Raw genomic sequence first — 18,600 nt, 5'->3', positions numbered from 1 at the left:
TGCGCCGCCCCAGCAGCTGGGAGACTCTCAGGAATGGGGCTGAACCAAGGCACAGCCGTGTGCATACACGGCTGCCCCTGCCATTTCAAACATTTGCTCTGGTAGGGCCAAGGTAAGCACTTGATGAGGACCTGCCCTCCCTGATTAATGACACACCGCGTTGTTTGAACGCTGCTCTTGTGGAAGTTACGGGAAAACCACAGCGGTCACGGAGGCAGCAGCTTCAGTGACTGCGTTTTGGGACAGAACTGCACCTCACTTCTCCAGAACTGCACCTCACTTCTCCAGGGACAGCTTGTGATCCCTTCCTTACAGCCAGCTCAGTTAGTCAGACACAAAACCAACTCTGCTCTTCAAACCAAAGCTAAGTTACTAAACTCTAAATTATACTGACAGAAAAGCAACCATAGATCGATGTGCTCAATTAAATTCCGGCCCCATCTCCATGCAAAAAAAAAAATAAAAAATTAAGTGAGCCTCTCAAGCATGTTGCTTCTAGATCTATGTTTTTACTGTATCTAAACACTGTGGATCAAACTGCTCAGTCTGTGAGGTTGTGCTGACAGCAAATTCAGGCTGGTAACAGAGCTGTGGTTTTTGCTCCCCAGTGGCTTCAGCAGAGGTTCTGAACATCCCGTTAAGGTCACTCTGTTAATTGTTTAGTCTACATCAGCACTGTACAAACACCACAGATGAGAACAGAGAGGCCAACTATGGAAGTGTTACTAAAATATTTCTGCTTGCCTTAGTAATTATGGAAGCACTACAAACAGGACTGAACCAATAGAATACCTAAAACAAAATCATGCTTCTCCACAAAATGAAATCACTGGAGAGGACACTTTTGCACAGTCAGTTCAGAGAATAAGACTACACAAGGAAGATTGACTACTTGAAGATTTTTTAATCAAAAAGCCAGGAACAAGAAAATAATCTTTCTCCATTTGGCTCTCAAAGGAAACACAGAAACAGCTTTATCCACTGTAACATGCCACAAATTCAAGTAATGTCCTTACCTGACTTGTAGGATGGCATAATTCATTGCTTTATTATGTATTTTATTAAAATATTCTGTATGTAACGTTGTGAAGGCTTAATTCTTGCACATAACCCAAATAAAAAACTTTGCTGAGTAAGAGCAGACAGTGTCCTTTGATTCTGCAGATCCCAAGCTCCCACTCAAGGCTGTTTCTAGGTCAGGATCATTCAGAAGACACAGAAGTGAAAAAATAACACCAAAGGCAGGGCATTGCTTGGTGCATGGACCCACAGTGACATACATCCAAGGAGCTGTAATTAGGGACAAGTGTCCCTTTGCCTGGCTCGTGTGAACAGAGGGAACAGCTCTGTGTTTTGCTCAATCTGGAGCAAACACAACCACCCTACTCACTCACCTTCCTCTGAACTGCCCTGCACAGATCTGTCCCCGTCTCTTGGCTGAACAAGAACAGGCAGGGTGCTCTGCAAAATCATTCTCTATGTCTTTAGACCTAAGTGACCCTGCTCACAAAATCCCCAGCCTCTCACATTAATCTCATGCCCACATCCTGCCTTCCAATATATACCTGCAAACGTAAGCTATTTTTATTTTTACATGGTATAAGTGTTTTTCCAGTAGTGGATTTTGTTTCCCTGCAATGAGAAAAGCCCCGATGGACTGGCACAACAGCAATCCTGAGATTTCAGCTGATGTTCAGTGTTGCCTGACTAATGATTACACTTCACCTCCCCTGACTCTCAGCCTTCCCAGGAAAATGTGCAGTGACAACTGTTTAAGTGCCTCTGTCTCAGTCTCTATATCTCTGCTTCAAAAACAAAAGACTCTGCCTCGGCTTGCAAGCATTCTTTGAAAAACAGTTTTCATTTTGCTTCCCAAAATGGGTGGGAAAGTGAACAAAAAAAACCCTAAGCCCTCCAAATAAAAAACTAAAAAAGGAAGGGTTTGTGTGTTTGGCTTTTTTTTCTCCCCTTTAAATGATGTATCAGTGCCCAGAGAAGCTGTGGATGCTCCATTCCTGGAAGTGTTCCAGGCCAGGTTGGATGGGGCTCTGAATAACCTGGGAAGGGGGTTGGAATGAGATGGTCTTTAAGGTCTCTTCCAACACAAAACATTCTAAGATGCTCTAATTACTTTGTTCCATACTAGAGCTAAAAATATTAGCCTGATCTGTTCTTACCTGAGATACACCAAATATCTAAGCACTTCAGACAGGTAAATAAACTTCAGAAGGCTTCAGACCAGTTTTAAACTATTTGATTTGCTACATGTTTATGGAAGCCAAAACCTGCTTTTTTCCCCATTTTCTGCAGTATTACCATACATCCTTTGTTAATGAGATCCTATATATTGTGACTGAAAGTAAGCTTGGATAGCAAGAAGCATACTACACCCCATACAGACCTTCCCACATCCCAGGGATGAAACACCCTTTAAGGGCTGGGATTAACAAACTGCCATTGTAGCAGACTTTTGGGCATGGAACAGGATGTTAATTTTAACCACTGCATCAGGCCATACTATAATAAGCAAATAATTCAAAAGAAGCCTTATAGATAGAACTGAATTTTTTTAAGTCTGAATTTTTTGTTGCTAGCTTGAAGAAGGAAAACAAAGCTATGTTATTTTCCCACAAATATCTGCCTAAATGAAGCCATTTTACATTTCCAAACAAAGCTCCTGCAAACTTGCTTTGCAACCCTGCCCCATACAATAAGTCACTTTCATGGACAAGAAGTACCAAAATATTAGGAGAGAGCTCATTTTGTTTCAGATGCATTCCCATGAACTACTTAAGCTCAGCAAAACAGAAGTTACAGTAGACAGAACTTGCAGTCCCACGACCCTGCTTCTTGCATTGTTAAAATTTTTCTTAGAACACATCACTTTCAACCCAATGGGAGCTCCAATATGGATTCTGATTTATTACATTTCTGGCAGTTCAGTAAACAAATCTGTTCTAAATGTATTCCTTGGCAAGACCTAGGTCATTCAAAAGGGGAAAAAAAACTATCTTGGTTATAAATACTTTTATAGCATGTCAACCTTTTCATACTTTAATAGTAAAAAAGCTATTAACTAGCAAGTTTCAATACTTAGAAATATCCTTCCACTTTCCTATCTTTAAATGGATTTACATAAGCACATAACAGAAGTTTAAAATGCATTTTGATGTGTTTAACTGAATTGTAAGCTTTAGAGAAATCCAAATTGTCACAAACATGGCAGTAATTTGGCATTAATAATTTATGCTGCTGATCTAAACACGTATTGAATTAGGTACTTCTGTGGACATTTATGCACACCTGTTCAAAAAGAATAACTTATCCAGCAGAGTAAAGGGCACCTGGAGACTCAGGCAGCACACTTAGCTTTTAGTGCATTTGCAGTATATTGTGCATTTCAAATTTCTCTGCCTCTTCTGCAGGTGCCACGAGACACTGAGGCTGAAATCTGCTGCTCTCACTGGTCCGTGTCACTGCACAGAAGTTTATTTAATTAGATCTACAGGTAATAGTCCATTTAAAACAATTTAGTCTTCCCTCTTTAATTACAAAGCAATTAAACTCCAAGTTCACACACAACTTTTTACAAGGAAATATGAAATTCCCTAGTACAATGCCTTCAAAGTGGTAATGAAAAGAAAGGACACAGTAATTAAAAGCTCCCTAGATTTTCCCAAGCATTCTAAAGAATTTTTCTCTCCAAACCTCAAACCTAAACAAGAAATAAACTTTTTCAAAGCTTCAATATTAGCAAAGTAAATTTTACAACCACATAAATATATAGTTTATTTTTTACAGTAAGAATCCAACTCCCATAAAGACTTCAAAGAAACATGAAATCACCCAAGTAAATCCCAACCTATAATGAAAAATTAGAGGACAACTCAGATTTTTTATTTTGGAAGCAATCTCTCCTGAAGCAGTCTTATGCAATCTATTTTCTAGAATGGCAGAAAGGTTCAGCTCCAAATCTGGCAACTGATTTAGTTTGGGGATTCAGCAATAAAACTAACTTAGTAGCTCTAATCACCAGACAGTGAGGTTTCTGAGAGAAGCTGCACTGTGATTTTTTTTACTGTATTTCTCTAAGATTTTCACTTTTTTGCTTAGTTTGAAATTTTTTGGAAGGCTGTAAGGAAAACAACCCCTTACATTTATTCAGACCAGTAAACAGTAGAAACAGGAGAAATACATGTTCCTGAGATTTCCAATCAAGAACAAATTTGGATAAACACCAACTCCTAAAAGTTCCTGTCTGTCTGGAACTGAATGACAAACAAAAAAAAGGATGAGTGAAAAATGGGTGACATTGTCAGTTCCCACCTATGGAGAAATGGGTGAATGGAACTTAAAAGTTGCCCCTGAGGCTAAACTGAACCCTTTCACCTCCATTTTCGGTTTTTTATTGAATTTTCCAGTACCTTTCTGGCATTTGTCATTAACTTCATGAGAACTGTGGCTCCCTGAGATGTGACCCTGCACAGGTTGTGCTCCACTGGTGCACTCATGCCTCATGCATGAGAAGGAATTCTTTGAAAGAATGTCAGTGTTTAACTGAGGGGTATTATCAAGCCACATGCCACAGATACTTGATTTATGTGTCTAGCAGAAAAAGAAGAAATTAGATAATGCCTATTAAAAAGAAGCCTTTTAAAACCACTTGTACATATGTACTTTTGCCTACTTAGCTTTATGCTGTTAATGAGAAATTATTTGCTGTTCACTTCAACTTACCTATGCAAAATTGCCTAATTTTAAAATGCATCAAGTTCTCCAACTAATATGAGAGATTTTCAAAACAAGAAATTAGTTTTGTAAGCACGACTCCTATGCTTTCAAAATTTAATCTCATTTGAGAAGAAGCATTAGAATTAGTTCATTAGCTAAAAATGAAAAAAATATACATTTTATGCTCTGTGCCACTTTGATGTGGAAGGGCTGTGTTCATGTAGCTGCTTGAGTGCCCACACTTGGAGCCAAATGATAAACAAGGATGTGGGAGACAACGTGGATAACTATGGGTGCAAGACAGAATTGTTAAATTTAGGGGAAAAGCCATTAGCGAAAGCAAGCAGGCAGCATGTGGCAGTTGGTGACAGAGCATATGAAGAGAAGGCAGTTATCTGTCCCTCTCCTTTTTTAACTCATTTGGAATTTGCTTAATGTGGAGGGTGACTGCAGACTCAGCCAGGCATCATCTCGCATTTGGTTCATATTTTTGAGGCTGTCTCTGTAGCCACAAGAGGCAAAACTTTTTTTTTTAACCTTTTTTTTTTTTTAATTAATGAAAGCTGAGAATCTGAGCCAGGGGAAAAATTCTGTAGCACATTGTGCTACTACAGAATCTGGGAATACAGAAGGGCCCAGAGCACAAGCTGCAGCAGATGCAGGCACAGCTATTCAGTTTTCATAAATAAGTTACCACCAGAAGTGACAGAACAAAGAGGACCAGAACAAACACCCCTCCTCCTTTTCTCATTCTTAAAGAGTTCTAGGGATGATTATTCATCACTGGCAGTGTCAGGATGACAGTGGGTGAGAAAGACTGGACTCTCTCTTCCATGTCATCACTATTTTTGGCTCAGGAGCTGCTTGCACAACTCCCATCTGTACTGCACACCCAAAAAAGAGCATCATCAGGACTGCAGAAAGCCTGCTTCCAGTCATTGGGAAGCTAAACCTATTTGTCAGACAGATTCAGAAGAATTTTTCACTGAATGAAAATTTTAAGTGAAAACAGATACAAACTCACTGCAAACAAATGAATACTGGTCAATGTGTATTTCATACCATACACCAAAACTTTTTTAACAGAAAAAACTACAGATGGGACACATTTTCTCAATCAATTCTGAAATGATGCCAATCTTTCTCACTAAGTTACAGTGCAACTGATTTTTATTTGGTCCAAATATTTATTGTTGATCTCCACTTCTGCCTGCCCACTAACTAAATATAAATAGCTTTAAAAATTGGCTCAGCTAAAAGCAAACATTCAAACATCACAAAGGAGGAGAAGAGTTTGCCCCAGTAGAAGAGTTAATGTCAGTCAATCCTTTGCAGGGCACAACTCAAAAATTTGCAGTTTTATCAAGTTGCACAGTTTCTGAAGTTAACAGAAGCTTCAGCCATGCTCCCATATCCTCACTACACCTCCTGCAAACCTGAATATTGGCTGGTAACAGGAAAATCCTCTAACACTGAATTAAAGCCACATTAAAAATGTGACATTACAGCCACCACATCGGCTGTAATGTCACATTTTCCTTTCATAGTGTCTAAACCACAGCTGCCTCCAAATAGACCCTAAAATTTCTTCTCAATTTGTATCCAATCGTTTCTTTGCTGTACCTTTCCCACAGTGAAGATGGGATTATAGTATCACACACCAATTTCCTTTATGATATTCATCAACTCATACTCTGTAGAAATGAAAAATTAACTTACTGGAATTAAATTTATTTTAAAGGCATATCCATTAGTTCTGCTGATTTTTCCTGTCAGGAATTACATCTGGAAATATACTTAAAAGACAACATCAATTTTTAGGGCTAGTCTGAAACACTGTATGATTCAATGGAAAGGAAATAGGACTACTGTAAGAAAGTCTTGTCTGGTTTTTTGGCAATAACAACATATCTAATCAGCCAAACTCTGACAAAACTATTCCCATATGAATGCCTGAAGGAGCCCTGTGAAGCCACCCCAAAGTTTCTTTTAGTTGTCACATACTCCCAAATACCAGTCTTCATGTTTGCCTCTGATTAATACAGTACTTCATTCCAAAGTGCAATTATCCCATTGACCTTCTGCCACTGTGGAAACGAGCAAGTCTATGGGTCTAAGTTCTATAATCACATTTTTTGTCCTAATTGTGTCCTTAATACACACAGGCTTTATACATAGGCCTGGAATCCAGTCCAGATATTGCCTTTTATTAAATTTCAGAGAACTTCCAGTAACAATGTCATTACAGTGAAGAAAGGTTCTCATGACACAGTAAAGCCTGGATGAAGAAGCTGTAAAAAGTTTTTTTACTTTGGCAACCTTTGCCAAAAGCACAGTCCAAGAATTCACATCTACATTGTTCCTCTCTCCAATTTCACCTTCAGAGATTAGTACCCACTTTCTGCAAACATAGGGAGAGATTTTAATGGCAGATGAAAGGAAAACCTTCTGAGGCTGAAGGAATGGGTGTATGCAGCTGAAATACTTCTGCACTTACACATCACCTATGCTGTTTGAAGCTTCCTAAAATGAGCAAAGCAAGAGGCAAATTCAAGACACTGAAGAGAACATGGATGCTTTGCAAAGATAAAATTTAACTCTGAAATGCTTGGCTGATTTAAGCTTTCTATAGCCCTTGTGAAACAAAGATGTGTGTTTTTTAGAATTACTATTTTTTGCTATTGTCATTTTTTAGAACTAAGCACGCAGCAGTGCTTCCCACCATCCCCAGGCCCTGGTAAACACAACATCCTAGGTACAGGTCCTGTGCTCTGTGCTCACCTGTAAACATTTTTGTAACAGCTTTACTCTGCTTGCGGGCAGAACACAGGAGGAGCAGCCAGGGAGGGAAGAACTCGAAGTGGCTGGCTAAAATCTCTGCTATTGTCCCAGACAAACTTGTGGAGGTCTGTTCACCCTCAGAAACGTTACAGCCCTCGTCCACCGAGTCCACCAGCATGAAGAGGCTCTGCTGAGGGGGCTTCATTCCCAAGAGAGGCAGCAGAATGCACCTGGAAGGAACACAGCAAAAAATTGGTGTTTTAAATGCATTTAACAACACATTGACTGTCACAGGCATCCACCACTAAGCTATGCTCAACTTAAAATGCAAAGTTACTTTTTAAAAATAGTTACCATGGAAAAAAATTGAGGTAGACTAAACTAGAATACTGTGAACAGGTAGTGATGTAGTTCTTTGCTTAGGCACCATTACTTTTTCATGAACTTCTAATTTATAACAATACTTTAAAATTATGTAATAGTGTTCAAGGCTAATTAGAAGACTTGGAAAAATGTTGCTTCACTAAGAAGCTACTTGGTCTAAAGCGTAAGAACTTCATCACAGTTGTCTCTGCCAAAGCTGTTGCTACTGCTTATCAGAAACTAATAGTGAACAATAGCTGGTCATGAAACAAAAATCTGAAAGACACATGAAATATCAAAGCTCAAAGAGTTCAAGTCAGAATGAACAACACTATTACAAAGAACAGAATTTCTGCCATACCTTCACAAATAAAATGCAAATTAGTAGCAGACTGAGGCATTTGGTAGTGACTTTGATGTATTAGCTTTTATTTATATTGAAGTTGCCAAGCTCCTGTTACTGGGAAAGGATTATCGCTGGGATGCAGCTCCAACAACACATCTGATTGTGAGGCTAAAAATTTCAAATTTGCATCTACTGTTGCTCTCTTTAGCAGGTGGATCTTAAAAATATACCTAACTGCATTTACATATATCTTTAAATAGCACTACATAACCATCATGCATCTATTCAGTATTTCCACACTATACTACTGTTTTTTGGGAAACTTCATAGTGATTTAGGCCTGTAAGTTTCACTGACTAAATTATCTTTAAATACACTTGGCAAGTAAACTTTGACTTTATAGTACAAGGATTTAGAAAATGAAACAAGGTGAGAAAAATACATATCTGACAGTTTACTCTCTTGTAAATTTGCTGTTTGCACATGTCCAGAAGGCATACCCATCATAAGTATCTTTTGTTTTACTCAAGGCCATAATAACCTTTTTTCATTTATTTTACTGAACAAATTTACCTTCAGAATACTTTGGTCAACACATTATCACCTACCAAGCATTCAAATGGGAATATAACAAAATCCTGCCTGCTAATGCAAGAATTTAACCCACTTCAGAAATTATTCATAAGCCTTGTTAGGGGAAGATTTGTTATTTTCTGGTTTTCTGACTGAGAAAAAAGCAAAATGGAAACAGTGGTGCACTTTTCACATCTGACAGTACTAGGAGGAAAATTTCCTGAGAGGTATAAAAAGGAAGTACAGACCACTTGTGATCTGAAAATATTCAGGATTACATGGATTTTAAAACATGGCCTTCCCCCCTTTTTTTTTCAGAAGTACACGACTTCTGGAACTCTGTAAATTGCCCAGCTAGGTACTCCTAGCCTGATGTACAACTGCAATCACTGCCCTCTAAGCTGGGAAGTTAAGCAGCTACCAATTTACAGAACAGGAAATTAAAGTAGCCACGAGGTTAAAATTACTTTCCCAAGTGATGCCAATCCCACAATGAAAGGAGGCAGCTGGAAATGACCACATTTTCCACCCCTTCCCCCACCAAAATGCTGCCTTGCCCTCTCAGCTATTTGTGTCAGGGCATTTTTCCTGCAACATTTCTTGCCCTATCAAAACTAATTTTCTTTTCACATAGTTCTCTGCATGAAATTACTTCTTGAGAATGAATGTTACTATGAGATATGAATAAATGGCAATGGTTATCTTAAATTAAAAATCTTACTTAAAATCCACATCACCCTAACAAAATAACTACAAAATACCTTAGGAACATCCAGAATCATTCTTGTGTCAGCTTTTACTTTAGGAGCATCCAGAAATATTCTTGTGTCAGTTTTTACCTGTTGGGCACACCACCAAGAAAAGCAAACAGTCTTGTCTGGAAAAGATTCCCAAATCACTCTGCTTCCAAAGAGGGCTGGAAGCAGATGTCTAAGGAATAATGTAAGCACTGGGCAAGCACTAGAAGACCAAATTTTACCATTTTCCTCAGCAATCACTGCTTCCAGGGACTTTGTGAGATTCAGCCTTTGCATTTAACATCCCTTCACTGACCACACTTCCACAGGTCTGTCCAGGTTTTGTAGGAACTGGTTTAAGGCTCTGGCATTCACAACAGCAAGGCTGTCTGCAGCTTAGCTGCACACTGCATGAAATAACCTATCCTTTTGTGATTTAAAGACCAAAATGTCCTTGTTCCATTTGCTATCCTTCAGCTTCTGACTGAAAGAGGCAGTGAGCAGTAATGTCATATTCCCACTATCTATGCCATTTGTACCACAGCCTCTCTGAGCTATTTTTTCCCAGGCAGATGAGTCCTAGCATATTGAAGCTGCTCCACAGAATGCTATCCATAGCCCCTTGTTTCCCTGTGCTCTGCTTCTTTCCACTTCACAAAACTTGTATTTCTGAATCTTAACATAATTTAAATTCCACTAGGAAAAATATATGCACATAAGAAATGAGGCACAATGACTTCTCCCAGCTTAGAGCAATATTAATAAAAGTGTGGCATTAACAATATATTGATCAGGCTTTCTCTTTAAGTGCCCTTTGAAACCATTTGATAAAACTCTGTTCTTCCGAGACACTTTACATCACGAGTTCAGAGTGGATGCCAAGGAACACAACAGTGAAACTTTTCGGGAAGTGCTGTGCTAATGTGCCAGAAGTCCCATTTATGTGACAGCCAAGGGATCAGCCCCAGACAGCATGGGGGTGGGAAAGGCAGGTCCTGCCTGACCAACCTGATCTCCTTCTAGGACACGGTGAGCTGCTCAGGGGATGAGGGAAGGCTGTGGATGTTGTTTACCCAGACTTTAGTAAAGCCTCTGCCAGCGTCACCCTCATCATCCTCCTGGACAAACTGGCTGGATGGTGGAGTCTAAAGAGAGGTGGGGAAGGGAGTTAAACCCAGCTGGGGGCAAGTCACAAGTGGTATGGCCTGGGCTCAGTTTTGGGGCTGGTTCTGTTTGGTATCCTTATCTCTGATATGGACAGGGGCACCGAGTGAACCCTCCCTACGTCAGTCTCTTCTCCCAAGACATGGTTTAGAGGTGGACTGGGCAGTACTGGGTCAATGATCTCAAAGGTCTCTTCTACACCATCCTATGAGTCTGTCTTTGCCTCCATAACATGACGCAGTAATTCCACTCCCATTTCTTGATTACACAGGAAAATAACATAAATCAACACGGAATTAACAAGGTCTTTAAAGCACTTCCCTCAAGGGTGATTCATCTACAGATTGTTGTAACAGATTGCTTAATTGCAGAGTGCCTCTCAAAAGATTGGAAGTTGATTTTCTTTACCTTCTGAAAGGGTAACAGCTTTATCTTTAAAACTTTTATATTTAATATAGATATAAAAGTGGTGATCATTAAAAAAGCCCCAAGTTAACCTGGATGTTTGTAAAAATACAAAATCTCCAGAGAAAACAGCACAATTACGTGTTTTCAAAGATGGAATTCATTTTAATGGCAATCTAATGACTTACTTATGCAGAGCAAAGATGTTTTACATGCTCTGCAGCAAACAAGAATTCCTCAGAACAATGAGCCATCCCATAGAATTCTTCAGGATTGCTACTGAGCTGACTGAACCCATGCAAACATGATTTTCCACACATGGAAGGAATATATACAAGCTATGCTGAACTCAAGGCTGGCCTTGAGATTTTGATTGGATCCACAAAAACACAAGGACAGAACAGAGCAGAAAGACAGCGGCGCTGTCCACAAAAGCTGAAAAGAGTCACAGTGGAGTGCACGTGCTTATTTTAAAAAGAAAAAAAAAAAAAGAATAAAGCAAACACGTTGCCAAGTAGCAATTAATGAGTGGCTCTAGTGGCAAAAGACATCATAACGTGTTCCTTGTATTTGACTGTCTCTAGTATGTAAAAATTCAGCTATGTCCCACTTAAATTGGGAGTGTGGCATGCTAGAAGGACTCCTGTTTCCCTACCCTGCTGCCAGCATTCTCTACTGACAAACACACAGAACATATATATAAAAATCATCTCCTAAGCAGGCCAAAAGCCACAGGGCCAAAAAAGAAACCAAACCAAAACCAAAAAACCAAACCCAAAGAAAAACCCAACCACTACCCCTGATCTGTCAGACTCCAAGTGCAAAGCATGACACGCTTCAAATTTCATGACAGAAATTACATACTTGGAAATCTGCTGCATTACTACTACTGAGCCCTTACCTTTCCTTTTCTAAACAGTGCAACAATGTTTAACATTGCAGTTTAACCAACTGCTTCTTGGGACACCTCCCAAGAGATTATATCTCAGCATTTCCAACTTGTATTTCTGAGAAGCACCATCCCAGAGACCTGCATCAGGAAGTTACAAACTCTGCTCTTTCCAAAGAAAATTCGTAAAGAAGCGTAACATCGTTATGCCTCACACAGCCTCCTCCTGCTTTTTCCCACGTTTCCACACCAGATTCCTTGAGGAAATTCACCAGCTATTTGCCATACACCTAAACTCTGCATATTCATCAGGAATATGCCTCTATCTATATTGGATCGATGTCTTTGTGATTATGTATTTATATATAAAGAGTTTAACAATACCTGGTGTATAACAAAATAATTCTCCAAGCACTCATCTCAGTCTTCAGAAAAGCAAACAAGCATCTTCCTTCTTGTAAGTGGTTTTACAACACGACACATCACAGCCCTTTACAATATGATTTTTAAGACACTTACTTCCATTTATGTTGTATTGGCAAATATGGAAAATGAAGTGCACAGTGAGACTGTAAATAAGCCAACTATATTTACATAATGTTGTAGCAATTTTTTGCCAGCAACATAAGAAGCAGCAGGGATTTTTGCCTAAAAATCACACGCTGAGACCTAGCAAAAATCCCAAGCACTAAGGGGAAAGCTGCTGCTGCTGCTGCCTCTGCATGAGATGCAGCAGAAGCTCTGCTGTGCCCAGCCACTGCATGCCAGGGAAAGGGGAAGGAATTCTGCTGTACTGACACTACGGAGGGGAGCTCAGGCCATTGCAGGACACCTAAGGACAGAGGTACCCAAGGGCACAAATCTATACAATGGGATTTTCACTACTTCCACTGCTCATGGAGTAAACCTAAGAGCTTCTAAATGCCTAAAAACAGAAAACAAAATGCTAAACTCCCAAGTATTTTGTAATCATCCCTACTTGAAAAATTCTCACAAGTGACAGCAAACACCAGAGCTGGCTTCTCCTATGCTTACAGACACATGTTCATTTGTATATTGTAATAATCCAGGGCTGGTTAGCAGGGAGCATAATCCATTAAAGCTGTCTGTCCCCACCACCCCCAGGTCTCAATTTGCATTTAAAAGCATGGAGCCAGTGAAGATAAAGCTGTTAAAGACTGATAGAAGCTTCAGCAAAGACAGACTTACACCAATAGCCGCATTTTTCTCTTTTGTTTTCCAAACTGCATTTGGGGCACAGGTCGCAATAAAAAAAGAAAAGGTGTGAATTTAACTTCTAATAAAATTGACAATTCCTGCTGTTCAGCTGATGAAATACTACCCTCATTCCAAGTACTTTTTGCAGCTGTATTCACACAGAAAGAAAAACCAGAGCATCTTTACAAATTGCTTGTAGCACTGTTGAAGAATTAGTTTTATTTTGTCCTGTGACAAGGGATTTACATCTTATGGATGACTTACAGTAAACAGTTTATTTACCTGCCTTATAATGCATTCTGGCTAATGATTAAAAGGGAAATTAATGATCAAATCAATAGCTGCTTTCTGTATATCACCACCCCAATTCTTGGCACTATATACATGTGGAATACAGGCCTTTCCTTCTTACTAATTGCCCAGCTGCTCATACTGGTAATAACATCCAGAAAAACAGACACATGGGACCCTTAACTAACTGGGAATATTTATGAAATACGAGGGCTGTGAAGCCCAGAACAATTCCACACTTTAAAAAGCTGAAAAACAGAACCCATAAGGCAAAAATGAAGTGACCCAGTTGGATGTGTGCACACCTGTGTACACACTGACAGATCTGATCTGGTTATCGAGGTACTTGTTCTGTACTTTCTCAACGAGATAAAGTGCACTGCAGCTGATTATGACTTTCTGTCTAAGTGTAATACTGGAATTAAGGCACACTCCTGGGCTACAGTGTAATAGAGATTGTTTCTAGTAAATTATTTATTTGCAGACTGCACAGGAAGACAAATTGGCTCTAACACTTCTACCCAACCATGGTTAATCCTATGAAGGAAGGGGCAGAAAGCAGAAGAAGAAAACAAACAAACAAAACAAAACCCACCCTGAGAATCACCTATAGGGAAAGCTCTAGGCGAAGTACACAGATGTAAATCGAGGGTCTGGCCTTTTCAGAAGTGCTGAATTAGAAACAGCAGGCAAGTCTTGTGCAACTCAATACCTGATTTTGCAATGTCTTGTAGCAACCTGGATTTTATCTGCAATTGTAAGGCAGACTTGCAGCCCCAGCAGGAGAGCACAAAAGGCAGCTCTAGGGCATCAGGCCAGACAAAGGCAGAGCTGATGGTGGAACCAGCGCCACTGGTCCACGCTGGACCCCGGGTATTGATTAGAGCCCTCCTACAGTCTCACACAAATGCAGAGGTGATTTTTGCCTACAAAGCACCGCCAGCAGATCTACTCCTGGATTTACTTGAGACCTGGAAAAATAGAAGCCTTAAGAGCAAATATTTTGGTGTAATAGTGGACTGCCCAGAACAGTTTGCAAACAACTTGGCTATTATAAAGGACAGGCAACTGTGGCTGAAAGTCATTCCCAACTGCTACCAAGAGCAGGCTGACTGGATTTTAAATGGAATATACTTGCCATATGTCCTAACATATAAAATGTATTCTAAATTACGCTGAGTCTGACATACAAAAATCTGTGTCCCCAAAGGCAAAGAGGGCAAGAGTACACAAGATAATGAAAAGATTTTCCCCAAACATGTAATAAAATTAAAAAAACCCCACAATGTATTCAAAACAAACTCTCACAGTTCTGTTTTATAGTGATGGAGAGGTCACCTAGTCCACTTTCTCACCTTCAGCAGGATCAGCCCTACATGTGCCCTCCCTGACATACAAGCCTAGGCTTTCCTGAAGATTTTCACAAATCAATACTATCTCCCTAAGCAATCCATTGCAGTGCTTCAATATTCTTGAAACTGGGAAGTTTTCTCCTTCCCTTTCTGCATCTAACCTTCACCTGCTTTCCTGCAATTCAAACCTTGTACTTGCTGCCCCATAACTTCTGCCCCACAGATAACACCAGGGTCACTACAAGAAAGCCAGTAGTACCCCAAATTTATAACCATTTCTCTCCAGTCACCTGACAGAACTAAGGAACACATTGAAAAGAAAGGAAAAAAAAAACGCAGGAAAAAGTTGGTATGAAACCAGCTTGAGGTGTTGTGTCAGTTTGAAAGTGGAGTACTGATAATTAAGTACAGTTACTAATCTCTTATTCCATGTAGTCAAATATAGTTCTACCTTGCACATGGCCTGCTTGCACCAGTCTCATGCAAGTAAAGCCTTCCTGCAGTCAAGATGGCATTTATGGTTATCTCTTGTCCACGAGTCCTGTGACTCTTCCAAACAGACATTAGATTAAATTTATCAAAACCAAACTATGTCATACCATGTTAGTTGTTTTTCACCTCTTTGTTATCTCCCAGCTGTCTACAAATAGTTTGTCTGATTATTTCTTCTGGTATTTTTCATCTCGACTGACACACTTCTAATTCCCCACACCTTTTATATCCTGCTTAAATCAAGACACCAAATACACAGATTTTTCTTTCAACTCTGAATTTTCAGCAATTGTTATAACCTCTCCTTTGCAGACAATCAGTAACAGTTTGAGAATATCTCACCAATTCTATGTTGGATATCTGTTTGAGGTTTTTGGCCTGGGCTATGTTTTTCTTTGATCTTACCCATTTCTTACTACTTTTAATTATGTTGCTGACTGCAAAATGACTGCTTTTAAAGAAAGGGCAATTTACAGAAGCACTGAAATTTTAGCTTTCCTACTGCTATCAGTTTTTTCTCCCCAAGGAATAGCAGCCCAACACTTGGTGTTTTTCTGCTAACATATATATGGAGTTACTTCTTGTAAAACACACCTCACAGGAAACATGAACAACGCACCTTGAACTTGCAGTCTTGCTCTCATTTTTACCTTACTCTTTCACTTTCACATTTAGTGGCTGCTCTGTTTTCTTCCTGCCACCTTCCTGCTGGAGTTTAACACGTGAGCGACGAGGAGCTCAGTTTCACTGAAGCAGACATTTAATACAGTGCTTTAGACCTCAGTGCTCTTCCCAGCCAGCTCCTGGCTTTCATTGTACTTGTCTTCATCAGATCTTACTCACAAACCCTCTGAGATGGTGAACATCTCCATCCTTTTGAGTCTTTCTTCCTCCTCCCCTTCTAAGCAAAGAATCATTTAGGATTCTATGAAGACCTTTGCATCCAACCATTAACCCAACACATGCATTTAAGATCATTTCACAGTCACTATATCCAAAAGACTTCACTTCCTCAGCTGATTTTTTTCCAATCTGACTGAAGCTAATTTACGTCTCCCCACTAACTATTCTCTCCTCTTGGACATCAGAAGCATGGTCACTGGCAGACTCCTGCTTGTATCATGCCTTCCCAGCTGATGTTTATCTCCTATTTGTTATTCAGATTTTTAACTCTACCAGAGACAGACATTATCATCCAAATCCTATGCCATGGATGACACCACTTGTTATCTTAAAGCAGTTTAGCTTACTTGAGCTTGCTGCTTTGGTAGGGTAAAGCACTTGTAATTTTACAAAAGTTTTGAGGTGAGGGAATCTCTCCGAGTTACCACAAACCCTACTTGGACAAAGCAGGTAAACTCTTAGACACACAAGGTGTTCTGATAGGTAATTTGATTTACAGTCCATGGAAGATCAGGCTTACCAACAAACCTTCAAACAGAAATCCCACATGTAGGGCTATCACCACATGTGATATATGTATTTTATTCAGATTTTCCAGTGGCTTTAATTTCTTTACTTTGCTCTAGAACTAGAAGCAAGCATATTATGTACAAAACAAGCTACTTTTTTTAAACACATACCTGTTATACAAGTTATCCTGACAGATCTTTTAGAGCACTGAACTCAATCTTGACTGTACACTAAAATTTCCAGTTCTGCTTGTTCACCCCTTACCTTTTTTCCATTAGTATGAAGACACCTAAGGCATTTGATTACTCCCTGACTTATCTTCTTGTCTGTCCCATGACCTACATGACTAAGCCTCTTTGCCCTCCTCCTCCATCCCCAGTTTTTGAGCTGCTGTCTAAGTTGCTGTTAGTTAGATTTATTCCTGGAACTTGTCATCCGCCAGGTTTTGCTTTAAAGCTCTTTACTTAGGGTCAAAAAAATCAATGTTTTTCTTTCTATTAAACATCAGTTAAGTTCTCAATGGTATTTTTTCCTGCAAATCCATCTCTCTTTTTTAAAAAAAAAAGTAGGAGGGGTCAAAGAACGTATATTTTAGATCAAATGCATGAGATGAAAGCATCAAATCAGACTCACTGAAAACTATCATTAGTAGAAATGAGAGAATTGCCTATACTTCACCTTATTTTGCATACATGTAAAGTTGGGACAACTTACTTTGCAAATATTCAAAAGCCTGTGGTTGAAATGCAACGTGTAAGAGTGGGACACCACAATAAGAAAATGAACGAGTTTATATATGCAACAGAATGTATCAAAACTACAAGGTTAATTTTAAATAATTTATAAAGTTAAAGATACAGTGAGTGAAAGATATATATATACACATACAGATACATTCATTGTTTTCAGCTTTCTTTATTAACTACCTGATTCCCTAGCTGTAGCAAAAGTAATCTTTCTTTGTTAAAAAAAAAGTAACTTCTATAAGGTGTGTTATCTGAACACATTAGTACACAATGGAATTGAAATTCTTGTAACTTTACAGGCATTTGAATTTGTAAGTATTATTCTACATTTTGGAGATAGAAAAAAGAAAGGGATTTTTGTCTCTTTCTATTTATGCAGTGCATAAACACAACTGAAGGAACAGATATTTCTTTCCAGGTGTATGATTGTATTTGCTGGCATGAGAGAAATGCTAAGCACAAAAAGAAACCTAAAAACTCCCAGATGAGGCAGGTAGAAAACTGCACTGAATAAATTAAATTGCGTGCCTGTTGGCAGGCTATATGCTAGTTTACTGTGTTCTATTATTCCATGACCATAAGAGAGAATACAGTAGATTAATACACACAATAAAAGAGCCACCATCATTACTGCAGTTCAGTCTGACAACCCCCAAATTAATTAGATTTGTCCTATGCATTCCAAAGGAAAAAAACCCCAATATTACTGACTGAAAAGCAGGAAGAAGATGAGCTGCAAGTGGCTGTTTCAGCACTAAGCTGTTCCTTCAGAAGAAGGAAGAACTTCCAGCCTGGAAGAACCAGGCTAAACAACTGACATTTTAAAATCTTGATCATTCCCTAATCAAGTTGTTCCACACCTGCCTGCATCACGTCTTGCACACCATCATAAAGCACCTCACACTTCCACTGCTGAACTGATTGCAGGATTATACTGTCCAACCTCACTTTGAGAAAATCCTCTGCACAAATACCAGATGAAAAGCTATTGAGAATTTACCTTCTTAGTCAAGCACACTCAAGACAGCTTTCCTACTCTGTTTAGCCATCTTATTTTCCATCTTAGTAAAACGGACTATCCGAATGTTTATTGCACTTA

General features: G+C 39.2%; 1 protein-coding gene across 2 annotated transcripts in view; it reads right to left on the bottom strand.

The window, feature by feature from the left end:
• The window catches only part of ANKRD50 (ankyrin repeat domain 50), a 39,570-nt gene that overhangs the window by 9,611 nt on the left and 11,359 nt on the right, over positions 1–18,600 (bottom strand). For both annotated transcript variants that reach the window (XM_039722751.1, XM_039722762.1), the window contains exon 3: positions 7,513–7,742. In XM_039722751.1, the coding sequence (XP_039578685.1) occupies positions 7,513–7,742 (230 nt within the window). The remainder of the gene's footprint in view (positions 1–7,512; positions 7,743–18,600) is intronic.

The sequence above is a fragment of the Passer montanus genome, unplaced genomic scaffold (genome assembly GCF_014805655.1).
Source record: "Passer montanus isolate IOZ18808 unplaced genomic scaffold, ASM1480565v1 scaffold108, whole genome shotgun sequence".
Lineage (NCBI taxonomy): Eukaryota > Metazoa > Chordata > Aves > Passeriformes > Passeridae > Passer > Passer montanus.
Note: the sequence above shows the minus strand (reverse complement) of the source record. Positions and strands in the feature narration are given on the sequence as shown.